The following is a 15,010-nucleotide window of genomic DNA, read 5'->3' on the forward strand; positions in this document are numbered from 1 at the left end:
ACCATAACAATTCAGACTTCTATACTATAAAAGGAAGGCCAAAATTTTTAGGTAGATTTTCCAAATCACGGGAGTACAGCAATCCTAACCCCCACAATGTGGAAGGGATAACTAGTTTTTGTCAAAGAGTTAATCTTTATGAAAGGGAAAGGACTTATACAGGAAAAAATACTTATCAACTCTTTTTGTGGTAGCAAAGAATTGGAAATTGAGAGGATGCCTATGAACTGGGGAATGGCTGAACAAGTTGTGGTATATGATTGTAATGGAATACTACAATGCTATAAGAAATGATGAGCAGGATGCTTTCAGAAAAACCTAGAAAGATTTATATGAACTGATGATGCAAGGTGAAGTGAACAGAACCAGAACTGATGATGAACTGTGAATGATTTAATAGCTAAGACAAATCTGAAGAACTAGGATAAAAAATGCTATCCACCTCCAGAGAAGGAACTGATGGAGTCTGAATACATACCAAAGCATCCTTTTTTTAAAATTTTTTGGGGGGCAGCTAGGTGGCACAGTGCATCTTGAGTTCAAATCTGGCTTCAAACCAAACACTTGACACTTACTAGTTGTGTGACCCTGGGCAAGTCACTCAACCCCAACTGCCTAAAAATAAAAAAATAATAATAAATAAAAATCTTATTTTTCTTGGGAGGAATTTTTTTGGTGTGTGTTTTCTTTTACAACATGACTAATATGGAAATATTTTGCACAACTGCACATGTATAATAACCTATATCAAATTGCTTGCCTTCTCAATGAGGAGGGAGGGGAAAGAATTTTAAACTCAAAATCTTAAAAAACAAATGTTAAAAAAAATTTTACATGTAATTGTAAAGAAATAAAATATTTTTAAAAAGTATAAGGTAGGAATTTTCAAGACATGGATGTGGTTCAGACCAAGTCACAATGTTCACATTTAGATCAGATAACTAGTTATCACTCTTAGCAACATCAAAACAGTCAATTTAATTTAACAGAGAAAAAACCCTACAAATAATAGCTTTGAATTAATAGGCAAAAAGATCTTTTGCATTTAAGAGTATTCTACCTCTATCATTGTATACTACAAACCACTGGAAAGATGTCTTTATTACTGATTATCAATTTTGGCCCTTTTTTCTTCCCTTTTAATAAAATTCCTTAAACAAGCATATTTATACATCACTCGGGTTTTAAGTGTACCAACTCCACTGTGTTAGATTTGTAACTACTTTCTAATTTATGTAGTTAAGTTCTGCACAAATACCCTACCACATCTGGTACAGATGTAAGTAATCACCTCAGGGGTACACAATTCAGACTCCATTATTTAAGAGCAATATAAATGCTGAAATGAAATATTGAAATTTTTATCATTTGGATATATACTGAGTCAATGATAAATCACTCAATCAACAAGTCAACACACATTTATTAAGCACCTATGTGCTAGCTGCAGGAGATACAAGTACAAAAGAATGGTATAATCCCTGCTTGTAATGAGCTTAAACTTCATCTGATGTTTCCTGTTGGAAATTTTTTATCTTCTTGATTTTCATTAGGCTTTACCCTTACCTTCCTTCATCACCCAAATAAAATAAAAGAAAATGTTACATCAGCTTTTCACAATTTCAAAATTAATACCTCTTGAAGTCATCTAACATACCACTCCTACAAAGTCTTAATTAGAGGTTTTCCATCAAAAAATCCTGTTTACTTTGGCTCTCAGTATAGCATTCTTTTGACAAGTTTTCCAGTGAAAGATTAAGATTGTGCTTAACGAGCACTCTTAACATCCTAAATACAAATTTTCTTACAGATCATTCAAAGCAGAGTAATCTCTCTGGCACTGCTGAATGGTTAATGCAAAGGTAGAGCTGCTTAAGAATTCTCTAGTAACCTTTTTAAAAAAAATTTGGGGAACAAAGAACATCTTCCAAAAGCTTCCAAGTAAAATAGCCCTAATTCACAGCAACATTGCTACTAAAGTACAGATCATTAAATTCATTTCAAAAAAAATTCCTTAGAACTGTTTTTCTAAATGATCATTCTTTCAAGTCACAGATTGTAACATGGTCATACACCAAAACTTTTCTAATCTTCCATAAAGCAAAACTATACTATATTTCATTGACAGGGGGTTAATAAATAATACATATATGGTGGTACTAACTGTTCATCAGGTGATAAGAAGTCACAATGACAAGCTGACAAGATTTCAAGGCTGCAACATCAGAACTAAAGTCACTTTCTTAATTTCTGTCATTTGATGGTTTTTGTATGGAAAACCAATTAGAGGTTTCTTGCCTAATTCTTATATTAGGGGGAGAATAAATTAGAATTTATCATGAATAAGCCATGCTTAAAACTTCAGTGCTGCTTATCAAAAGATCAACAAACCAGTTTTCTAGGAGCTAGTCAAAGCAGAAAACCTTTTTACTCTTATTATTTCAATTATGCAAAATTCATGTTTATAAACTTTAAAGAACAAAAATTAAAATGTTAAATATAGCCATATTTTCTGATATTACTAACAATTCACAGTGCCCCATTCTCTTTATCTGGCCTGCACAACCTGCAGCCTGCCAAAGGATTTCAGGCAGCCCACAAAAAATGTAGATGAAAATATCCTCTGATATTTTCTGCCTGAAATCTTTCGGCATACCCATGGGACGCAGGCTGTGCAGGCATACTCTATATCAATATAAGTATTGCCCCACTGGAATGTACCTTTTAAATTTCAATTACTACCACAATTTATGCACACAGTTTCAGTATGTCATTCAGAAGAACAATTAGTGGAAACTTGTCTTACAAAGATTAAATACAAAAGGTCACCCAAAAATATATTTCAAATCCTCAGCTGCCATCTAATTGTTTACCAGCTATACAAGGCTATTTTAATAGAAGTGTATATAGTTTTAGCAATATTCATCTCTATTACAAGGGAAGAAGTATTTTTCATTCCATCTCTAACCAATTATTATTTAACATCAACAAAGCAATTAAAGGGGTGATTAAGGAAATTCCAAGGGCTTCTTTTAGTTCTCCCAACAACCAGCATAAAAGCCACCATAAGCACCCATACAGGTATTCCCTTCCCATAAACTCATAGTAGCCATGCCCATGATACACTCTTCTACCCACCTCTACCTAAGAGCTTCTTCCTTCAGTGGTCTTTCCCCTAAAGGAAACTAGATTATTCTTATGGACTTGTTGCAGGCCCCCTAGCATAATAATAACCTGACTGCCAATAATAAATAGTTGTCTATGTGTTTGGCACCTCCTTCTTTGACTAAAGCATCCCGCTTCTAGGCTCTCTACAGTCCTGCAGTGAGAACACCCCAAGCTTCACAGGAACGTTGGCCCTTGCCTAGAGGAATTCATCCTAATAACCCTTCAAATGCTGACAGAAATATTACTAGTTCAGAAGGACCACATGGAATGGGGGCAAAACTAACTGTAGTAGGAACTTTTGAGGAAGTCCTAAATTTAGGTAGGGCAGTTGGACTCTTGATGGTTCAGCACTGAAACATAGAGGACAATTTTTCTAACACCCCAAGAAGCAGATCAACAATCAGCTTCTTGTCTACCTCATTCATGTTTCAAAAGCCACACCTAAAGTTTGCCGCATCCACCAAACCTCCTCCTAATGCCTACTCCCATCATCCTCAGGGCACATTGTCTGGACAGATCTATTCACCCAGAAAACTATGGGGCTTCCACTCAAATTTTACCAGTTGATCTGCACATATAAGTACATGGTGTAACAAGGAAGGCCCATGGCTAATGCAGAACACCATTAAGGTAGGATTCCAAAAGGCAGGATCTAACAGTAAGCACTGCTTGGGGGTGGGGGGATATCCAGGCAGGAAGTGGTGGCATAAATCCAGTCCACCACAAAACCTATCCCTTTTTATATTCTCCCCTTTATGGTTCCCTGTCTACATTATCAGCTGCAAAGGGAATTAATCTTTGTAAAGTCAAATATGCAAAACTACCCATTTTAGCCACCTAAAAAGAAAAAAAAGGCAGACTTCATCTGGGGCCTACCTGGTTTAGCTGATTTTGGAGAAAAAAAAAATTCCTCTGTAAGCACTTTAAGTAGATGGACTTTGGCAACTATCAAAAATTCTGAGGTGCCCATTAGGCCACATTCTCATTAACCATTGTGCTATTGATTCCTTAGCTTGCTATTTAAATTTCTCCTATAACTTCCCAAAGTCCTTGGGAGTGAAAGCCAGGCTACCCCGACTCTTCTGGTGGAAATCACTCCCCAGGAAATAGCATCCCAAAGATAGTAATAGGATAAACCTAGGCTTGCTCACAATTTCTCAGATGGCCTAGTCCTTATCACTCTTGTTCCTACTGGCTCTCCTATTAAAGTCCTTTTCACTGCACGATTTAAAGCATTCTACAGCTGCAGCCTATCAATCCCAGTCTCACTCTTCTGCCTACACGGTTCTGTCCTTAAAGATCACTCACTTCTTCCTCTAATTGTTTACCAGTGCAAGGACAATTTATTTTGCTTTGGTGAGTCAGCTTTTCTAAAGTTGCCAATAACAGGCAGGAAATATTTGATTTTTCCATTTTTTCCTACTTTCCCTGACAAGCTCCTTAAGTACTCAATAAGCTGAATCCTACAGCTACACCCTAATAATAAATGGCCCCAGAAAGCTGTGCTTTTAAAGTTTTCTTTTTTAAATAATTTTATCATCCTTGACATTTACTGTCATCCAGTAGTAACATTTCTTTCTCTAGTTTGCTATTTCTATTATGTGCTTAGAAACCAGATAATCTGGCTTGTTAAAACTGTGCATAAAATAAAAGTAAATAGACCGAGTTAGTGCTCAAACCATTCTCTAATGAGCAAAGCACGTAAGTTTTTGTACAGAGACACTGTGATATCTCTTTTGGCTGTTTAGAGTCCATTTTTGCTTACCTCACTCATCACAGCATCACAAAATTTAGGTGTTAAAAGGGAATGAAAATCATCTAGTATAATTTCCTCATTTTTACAGTTAAGAAATTGAACCCCCTACAGGAAAATAGAAGGGGAAGGGGATAAGAGAAGGGAGGGGGAAGAGACAGAAGAGAAGGCAGACCAGGGGAAGGGGTATTCAGAATGCATGCCATCTTGGGGTGGGGGGAGGGGTGAGAAATTTGGAACTCAAAAACTTGTGGAAGTGAATATTGAAAACTAAAAATAAATAAATTCGTATATAAAAAATAATTTAATAAATAAATAAATGAGTAAAATTTAAAAAATTTTTTTAAAAAATTTAAAAAAGAAAAAAAAGAAACTGAACCCCAGATATAGGTCAAGTGACCATACCAATGTCTCAAAAAAGTATGTAAGTAGTACAGAGAGAAATTCAAACCCACGTCTTGACTCAAAATACAGCACTCTTTTCACTATATCATACTACCTTAAAGGAGGTGACACTTTTTAGAAATAGAATAAGAATTGGTTCCAAATATGGGAATTTTTTGCCAAATATCAGAAAAAAGGCAATTTAAGATATGTATTTTAAAACTTTGTATTTTGAGTTTCTAGCTTCCAAAATGCTGTATCATTGAAGTTTATAATATTTACATTTTTAAGATCATACAGTTATACCCTGATATGAACCAAAGAATACTCAGATAATCTTTGGGTACCTTTAAATTACAACTTAAGTTATGGAGTTAAATTAAAACAATAATTTGGGAAAAATCTAAAACATAAATCATACTGCACAAAATTTTCTTGGGATTGCTATGGATGTATTTTCTATCAAGTTGTAAAACTGGATATAAATTTGAATTAGATTTTTAAAATACCAACAAGCTTTCTACTATAAAAAGTTAGACTAATATCTTTTGGAGGTTTTCTTATGCCATAATAATTTCTTTATGTATTCCTTGTCCATTGAATATTCCCTTGTAACAAAGAAGTACAGTTGACCAAAACTAACCATCACAGGAACTTTGCCTTGACAGCTCACACAATATTTTCACATCTGTATTTCTTCACTTCTCAAAAGACAGTAGAGAAATATGCTTTCATCATCTGTTTTATTTTAATAACATTAGTATATTTTAGTTAGGAAAACAGTTTTTTTAAATTTACAGATCCCTATGTGCTGGAGGCCTTTCTTCTACTCTCTTAACATGGTACCAGCATATGAGCTATTAATTTGTTATCCCTCATACTTGCTACATGACTAGCCTACTGCCTTTTCTGCTCATACAACATACCACAGTCTATTTACATTACCATCATACATTTCCCCAGTGGCCTTCGGTAAACCTCAATTCTTTAGAAACTAAAGCTATATATAGTACCATCTGAAAAATGTTGTTAAAAAGATAGCCAGTCCTCCCTTGTTTCAGGTAGAAGAGCTTGGGATCATTAAAAGGATGATATGGGTAGTACAGTCCCTCTTTCTATGCTAATTCAAATCCAGGTACCATTCACTGTCCATCAACAGTTATGAAGACACTGACATTTACATAGCATTTGAAGGGTTGCAAAGTGCTTCACATACATTAGTTTATTCAGTTCTCACAAATCAAGCAATAAGTATTTATTAAACATCTATTCCACACTAGATACCATCATACAAAGATACAAAGACAAAAATTAAACAGTATTTGTCCTCAAGAAGCTTATAGAGGGAGATCAATATATATTTTTAAATATATACAGCATATAAAAAAATACGAGGCAATTTTTGGGAGGAGAGCACTGGGAACTAGGAGATCAGGAAAGGCTTCAAGAAGAAAGTCTTTAAGGTAAATCAGGGATTTTAGGAGGCAGATATAAGCAAAAATCACAGACATAATTACCACCCAAAAAGATGATAGAGAAAAATATCACTAACTACTGATCCATATTTCTTTCTCTTCTCTATGAAATTTTATGGTAATTATATATTGCATTATATTTTTATATTATACGTTAAGGACAGAGAGGGGCAGGCTTTTTTAAAAATTATATTCTACAGAAGATCTCATTTATAGTCACACTATTCACTGCAAAGTTTCAGAGTATAAATCTCACCTAAGTATTTGATCTATTCTCTTCTTTCAGACATCTTTGAGAAAAGACCTGTGAACTCCTCAGCATAGAGAACTCCCTGTTAGGAACTTCCTCTATCAATGCAGATTGACATTTTCTTTGTAACTTACAATATTTAAAGCTGCTTGGATGGTTAAGAAGTTAAATGACTTGACTGACCAGGATCACACTATTAGTTTGCATCAGAAATGAGACTTGAACTTGGGTCTTATTCAGCTCTATCTACCACACCATGCTGACCCTCTCAAATCTTCTAAGATTCAATCCCTCAACTCAATCAAAACTGTATTGTTTCTGAATATCCCATTTTTTTTTCATAATTTGGCCACCATCTTCCTCTATGACTTTTTACATGTTCCTATTCTAAACTGGTACTTTGCTAGCATTTCTCTCTGCTTGGCAAGATCAAGTATTAGTTAAATGAGGCAGTTTCAGGGCCCTTTCACCCCAGATGATTTACATTATGTTAAACTTTCTTCCAAAATGAAGCTCCATGTTGATGTTTGTTCTATATATCTTCTGCTTTTTTTCTTCAACAGACTAGATCCCTTACATCTTCTAATGAAACTAAGGAAATCAATGTCCAATACCTAACAAAAGGTGTTGATTATCATTTTTAGACATGATTGTATACCTACTAAACCTTAAGAATTTGATGTTAAACTAAAAAGGACAAAGGACAAATACTATCTCCATTGTTCTTAACTCTATATAGAGAATGCTGGAAAACAACACAGTTCTCAAGAACTCCTAAAGAAAATGCTATTCCTGCCTTCCAAAGTAAGCTTTACGAATAAACAGCCTCATTCTCATAATCTGTCACTGAGGATATTAAAACTCACAGGAGACAGGACCCACCCACAAAGGATCACATGCTGCACAGAAAAAGCTGAAATGGGAAGTAGAGAACAAGATCTAGCTCCAAAGTTATCAAAAGTGTCCCCACAAAAAAACCTAGTCCTTAAAACCCATTTTTTTCACTCTTATGTGAGGCTGATTCACAAGTCACAAGAATTAGAGAGTGGGATTACCTTAAACTAACTGCAATGAGAGCAAGAATTACAGATGCTGACTACGAAGACATTCACCTAAAAGGTGAAACTGACAGTGGAAAAATCACTGGATTTAAAGCCTACCTCTGCTACTTACTACCTGTGAGGCCTTGAGCAAGTCACAACTTCTTTTGGCTTTAGTTTCTGCATCCACAAAGAAAAGACTGACCTACAGGACTTCTAATGTCATGACTACATCTGACAGGTAACTTTGTTATGATAACTAACATTTAAAATAAAGAACTCCTGGAGCTGCTTCTTCCCTTCTGGAGGAAAGTTATTTTATACTGGAAACACTGTTCCATGGAGATAATGGAACTTACCCTGGCTGAGGAGGAAAAGATGACAGCCCCTAAAAGCAGAGAATAAAAATATCTCAAGTTTTCATTTAAACCTACTGAAGGAATTTTACAAACATATGTATACATTCTTCTTCACCAGTCAAAAAGGTATCAGCAAACTGTTTACGTAAACATCTGCCTCTATTTCTACTGCAGGCCAGGCCCCAGTAACAGGTAGGCAATTATTATGAAATGAGACACTTATTAGTCATATAACATTTAATAAGAAGAGATGTTCATTCAACAATAAAATGGTGATTCAATAAGAATATAATACTGATTCAGGAAAACTCAGGAGCTCCCCCTCAGCAAACAGCAAAGATCAAAGAGGGGTGAAGGGAGCAGTAGGAATTGTCAAGCCTTGGGCCTTGACTCCTCATCGGCTGACAAGAAGCCATACCAGCCGGTCAAGTTGTAGTATCTCCCCTCCACCCCCACCAATCAAATCCTGAGGACTGTATGCTTGCCATTCAAAACAGAAACCAGCTCACAGCCTCCATAAAACAAAATGTCACTCCTACCCCAACTTCAATGAATAGGACAGGAGTGAGTAACAATCTCACGCTTATAACTGTTGTAGTTTGGATGCACATTGGGCAAAGCAGTTTCTTGCTCCTCTTAGTATTAATTGGGTGAACTTCAATCACTGTTCCCAATAAAAACTGATTTGGGTTGTACCACAGCACTTGTCTGAGAATTTACCTTACAAAAAGAGCTATTTCTGACCTATTTAATAGAAGTCTCTAACTGGTTTCTCTACTCCAAATTATTTCTGACAAAAATTTTATTAGGCTTTCAGGATAATACCACTCTGCTAAACTACTAATATAATACAGAGAATATTTTTTCACCCAGTAAGCTCTTCTGGTTATCCAGTTCTGAACAAAGTTCATTAAAAATGAAGGCCTGAACAGTTGAAAAGGTGTGATTAGTTAATCAACATCTTGAAGGTTAATCAAACTTTTCCATTTAAAAGCAGCAGTTTTAGCCAATTAAGTGCAACAAACATTTATTAGGTACCTACTATGTGTAATGTACTGCATTAGGCAGGGAATCCGAAATGTCTTTGTGTGGGTTGAATGGAAAGATTCTATGAGGTAAATGTGAAGGAGTAAACTCCAAGAAAGAAGGATGGTCTGTATGAAAGGGAAGGAAGCTAGAATACTGAATTTAGGGAACAGCTGGCAAGGAGAATTTAATGAAAATGAAGAGTTAAGCTGAAAGTCAAGGTCGATAACATGAATAAGTCTGAAAAGGTGGAAAGCCATATTGAAGAAATTTTACATGCCATGCCTGCAAAGTTAAGTAGTATATACTTTATCCTAGAAGCAACTTAGAGGAGAGGGACTAGAAGCAGAGACTGCTTCTAGACCCACTGGAAATATTCTCAACTTGAAATCAGGAGTGACTTGCACTTCCTAACTGCCTGAGCAAGAACAAGTCACTGAACTTCTTGGAGCCTCAGTTTCTTCTTCTGCATAACCAGAATGGTAATTCCTATAGGACTAAAAACTCAGAAAAGATGCTGTGAGATCCTACATGACAACATATACAATGTACTTTGCAAACCTTAAAGCCCTGCAGAAATGTTATTTACCATTATTGTTACATTAGTAGACCAAATGAGGAGTTGTAGGACTGAATCTGAGTAGAATCCATTCCCCCAATTTCATCATTTCCTTCAACAATGCTCAGCAGCTTGGAAGTAGGAAGAGAAGGCAGATGGTGAAGGAGACCTTGAATTGAGGCTGAACATGAAGGTAAAGGCATCCATCAAATGGTTAAACTGGCTTAACTACAGAGTCAAGATTACAATCCTAAATTTAGATCTGAAATGGACCTTAGAGACCAGGGAGTCAAAACCTCTTATTTTACAGTAAGATGAGATAAGATTTTATAGATGAAGTAAGTGAAGCAGAGATGATATCTGCTAAGTATCTAAAGCAAGATTTGACCTCTGTTCTTTCTGTCTGACTCCAAGTCAAGTACCCTGAGGAAAGTTTAGCCAGGGCAGAAATGACAGATTGAGTGAACGAGGAGGGATGGGAGGTCATAATCAGAATGAAGAATAAATGTAGAAGGAATAAGAGTGGAAATTGAAAGAATAAGAGATTATTATCAGATAAAATTTCAAGGTTCAAAGCCATGGAGGTAAAGATTGTGGTGACAGTGTGGTACAAAGTTGTGCTCACAATTTTAGGTAATATAATGGTTAATGAACTTAGAGACCACTGGGTCTGAGATATAGCTTAATTAGATGACAAGTCAGGTCCTAAATAGATATTGACAGGTTAGAATGATGAGCTAAGTCCAATAAGAATAAATTTAATATAAATAAAGGTGAAGTTCTACATCTGAGATTAAGAAAAAAATGCAATTAAAAAAATCAATTCCAAAAATAGAAGGCGGGGTAATGTAAATGGGCAACAGTTCTTATAAAAAAGATCTTAGGTTTGCAATGGACTTCAAGCTAAAAATGGGGCAACAGTGTGACCTGACAGCCAAAAATTAAAATGCAATACTGGGCTGAGTGAGAGTGAGTTACAGTGTCTAGAATAAGGGAAGTGATAGCCTGGCTATTCTCTGCACTAGTCAGCAACATTTGAAATAACATGTATAAGTTGTGGGTGTCACATTTTAAAGAGGACACTAAAAGATGAAGCACACCCAGAGGACAGTCCAGTAGAGGTCATGACATACAGGAATCAATTGAAGGAAGCTGAAGAGGAACCATGACAGCCACCTTAAAAGTATCTGAAGCGCTGCCATGTGTAGTGAGAGGAATTAGACTTATTCTGCTTGAACTCAGAGGGAAGAACTAAGAGCAATGCTAGTAGAGGTTGCCTTCTGAGGGCCGTGAGAACAGCCTGACAATGAGAGTTATAGCAAAGGTAGAAAGGGATGCCTCCAGATGTAAAACGCTCCATCTCATTAATTTAAGAGGGTTAGGGTTAGCCAGATGACTGAGAGATGAAGGAATTTCTTGGGTCAGGAGAATCTCTGAGGTCCCTTCTGGATATGAAATTCTTTGATTCTGTCTTACCAACTTTCCCACACCTGACCTATCATTTGGCAATTTGAAACATATGTGTGTGTGTGTGTGTGTGTGTGTGTGTGTATAGACACATTATGTGTATGTATATACACACACACATACATGCATATACACATATGCATATGTGTATGTTTACAAATATATTTTTGTTTTCAACCTCAAATAAAAGAACTACCATGACACCTAAAAACTACATTGCTCTATAAATATAATAATCAAATGATGATTTCTCAAAATTTTTAACGCTCCTCCACTTTGAGAAAAATTAAATTAGGACCTTCTGAGTTCCTTTTGTTCCCTTGTGTTGTTAATTAACTTGTCTCTGAGGGCCCTAATGAAAGGTTGGTACTTTCAAAATTTTCCCCCAAACCACAAATTAAAGATGGGAAATTTTTATTTATAGTAACAATGACATTTTATCTACAGAGCCTGAAACAAAGAAAGAGCTTCCTCAAACCTCTAAAATTCCCACAGGTGGCTAAAGAAGGCACTGCAAAAATACCGTAAATCACTGGGGAGTGAAGTTGTGAAGAACTATGTCAAATAGTCAAAGCTGATCAAACTTATTACTTCCTCTGACAATTTAATTTCTTTACATATATATTTGATCCTGATCTTTAGTTTAACCCTCTTTTCTCTCCTTACTACAACCTTGCTTTATAAACAGATGATCATGTTTCAACCCCAAAAGTTTTTATCTTAGTGATGCCAAACTAATATTGCTCCTGTAAGGTTTATTTAAATCATACGGACAATAATACTTGAAAGGCTGGTAAAACTCTCCGGATTTTGCCTTTTTCCGTTGAAGCTTAGTTTCACTTAGTTACCTCAGTCAATGCTTAGTTTCACTTTCTTAGGAGTGTAAACAGCATTGGATTAAGTCAAAGGCTTGCAGAATAAAATATACTACAATTTTGAAGCTGGATCCAGAGCTTTCCCACTAGACCGAAAACAGCACTGACTAGGAAAAATACAGTGCTTTCCCACCAGATGCAAGTCCTGCAATCTATTCATAATTTTGTTGGCAAGCACTTTAAGCCCTTAGTTAAAGTCCTTTCAAGGTTGGGGAGGGGAGGGAAAGGAAGAGAGGAATGGGTTTGTTAGTAAAAAGTAGGTGGAGTGGAAGTAACAAGACCCACCAGTCTCAGGAAAATCCTTTAAAGATTAATTTAATTAATTCAAAAATGGATGTAAATAAAGTAGTTGGAAATATAAAAGAGAAAATGTGTCATTTTGTTACCAATATTAGGTTTTTATGAGAACTTGGTCTTTCATCGTCGTCTAAATCTTCCTGTTAAATGTATTACTTCTTCTGTAAATACTTATTCTGGGTTTTAAATACTTCTAATTTGGAGGATCCATTTTTAAACTAGAGTCCAACTTTGAAAGCAGATACTTCACCATTTCTGACAACTAACTAAACAGCTATTGTTGCATGATTCTATAAACCTGTCCCTGGAAATCTGAAGCAACTTCTACAAAAAAGTAAAACCACCCATGTCTCTCTCAAAAAGTTAAAAGGAAGCAATGTCTTTCTAGCATAACAACTTATTCAAAGCAATATATTTTTGGACAAGACCAATTTTGCGGGGCAGCTAGGTGGCGCAGCGGATAGGGCAGCTAGGTCTGGAGTCAGGAAGACCTGAATGCAAATGTAGCATCACACTCTAGCTTTGTCACCCTGGACAAGTCACTTAGCCCTGTTTGCTGTTTCCTCTTCTGTAAAATGAAGTGGAGAAGGAAATGGCAAACCACTTTCTTTGCCAAGAAAACCCCAAATGGGGTCACCAAGAACAAGACACTGTTCAAAGGACTGAACAACAACAAAAAGGGTGGGAAATGGTTTTGTTTGACTTCCGTATTTGTTGTAAGAGTCTTGTTTTGTTTTCCCTCTTTTTTCTTTTTGTTAAGTAGGCTGGTGGGAAAGAAAATAAACACTTAGAAAAGAAAAAGATAGGCCCAGGTGGCCTCCAGCAGACCAACTTTTAAAGGAGTCTGTCCTTTTTTAAAGCCCAGAGACTGAGGCTGCACCTTCCACTAAGCTCGGGTTCCCCGGCTTCAGATTCTCCCAGTCTTCTCCTTCACATCCCCAGATCACACCTTCCCCCCCCATCCCAGTCCAGTTCCAATTCCCCACACCCACTTCCAGGTATGACCAGAAGACAGGTGAGTAACTCAGGTGGGGAGCAAAGAAAAAAAAACACCTGGCTGTCCTGTGGTCCAGGCGCCCGTGGGCGCAGAGGCCCCGGACTCGCAGGGGAGGCTTCCACCACGGGGGCGGGGCGGGGTGGGGGAGATCCGGTCTCCCGCTGAGGGAAGGCCTCAGGTGAGCCGGGCTCCAAGCTCGGAGAGGGTGGGAGGGAGGACAGCAGGCCGGGCCGCAAAGGATGCTACCGGCCCCGAGGCCTAGACTTCCTCTGATCTACCGGGGGGGGGGGGGAGGTGGGGACCCGCACGAAGTCCCCCACGCGCGCGCACACACGCGCAACATCAGCATAGAAAACAAAATACGCCATCCCGCATGCTCCCCTAGGCCACGCAGCCGGGCCGAGCGACGTGCCCGGGGCCACCGGGGCTCGGACCCGGGAAGGTGCTCCCCCGCCCCCGGCCCGCGTCCCCCGGGCACTCACCAAAGTCCAGAAACTGCTTAATGGAGAGCGGCGACGGAGAGAAGCGGGAGTAGCGCTCGATCTGCTTGGGGACCGGCTGCTTCAGCAGCCACCGGTAGAGCCGCATCTTCCTCGGACCCCGGCCCGAGCCCGCAGCGAGGCGCAGCTGGGGGTGGAGGGCGGCGGAAGAAAGAGGAAGCTCCGCGACGGAAGACCCGGCTGCGGCGCCGGAGCCGGGGCGGAGCAGGGCAGAAGCGGGATGAGAAGGGGAGCAGGACGGCGGCTGCGCGAGCGGCCGGTGCAGCACCCCTGGGCCGCGCCGAGCCCCCCGCGGGCCAGAGGACGGCAGCCCCGGAGCAGCCTCCGCTCCCGCCGCGCCTCCTCGCGCCCTATGCGCGCGCGCCCTGGCTCCCTTCCCCGCCTCCCCGGGATCCGAGGAACGTTCACCGAGCGCGCGCCGCTCCCGCCTTAGCCCCGCCGCGGCTGCAACTGCAGCAGCAGCAACGGCTCCCCCCGGAGCATCGCGCTTGCCAGCTCTGCCCCCCCCACTCCCGGCGGCTGCCAACCGGCCGGGCGGGAGGGCTGTCCGTCTGCTTCCCACTCCCCGCCCTGCGAGGCGGAGTTCGGCCACTGGCAGCCCCTTCTCCCGCACGTATACACCCGTCCACACCCGGGAGAGAGAGCTTTAGAACCGCCACCAAATCTGGTTCCTCATTGGCCCCGGCCTTGGGCCTCGTTTTCTTTTCCCCCGCGATTTGACGGATCCCGAGGCGCGTGTTCCCCCGGGGCGGTGGGGAGAGTGGCGCCCTCCCCTGCTGCAGCACCCCCAACCCACTCCGGGAGCTGTGACCTTCCACCCCCTGGGGATGGGGGGCAAGGGAGATCCTCTCCTTTCCGCA

The 15,010-nt window shown here is 39.3% G+C and overlaps 1 protein-coding gene across 1 annotated transcript in view; it reads right to left on the reverse strand.

Annotated features, from left to right (window-relative positions):
- PDK3 (pyruvate dehydrogenase kinase 3) overlaps positions 1–14,601 on the reverse strand; it is a 135,246-nt gene extending 120,645 nt beyond the window's left edge. Inside the window, exon 1 of the mRNA XM_020989871.2 lies at positions 14,133–14,601. Within this exon, the coding sequence (XP_020845530.1) occupies positions 14,133–14,238 (106 nt within the window). The 5' untranslated portion in view covers positions 14,239–14,601. The remainder of the gene's footprint in view (positions 1–14,132) is intronic.
- Between the last annotated feature and the right edge of the window lie 409 nt (positions 14,602–15,010).

The sequence above is a fragment of the Phascolarctos cinereus genome, unplaced genomic scaffold, assembly GCF_003287225.1.
Source record: "Phascolarctos cinereus isolate Bilbo 61053 unplaced genomic scaffold, phaCin_HiC Scaffold_726;HRSCAF=1367, whole genome shotgun sequence".
NCBI classification, from domain to species: Eukaryota; Metazoa; Chordata; class Mammalia; order Diprotodontia; family Phascolarctidae; genus Phascolarctos; species Phascolarctos cinereus.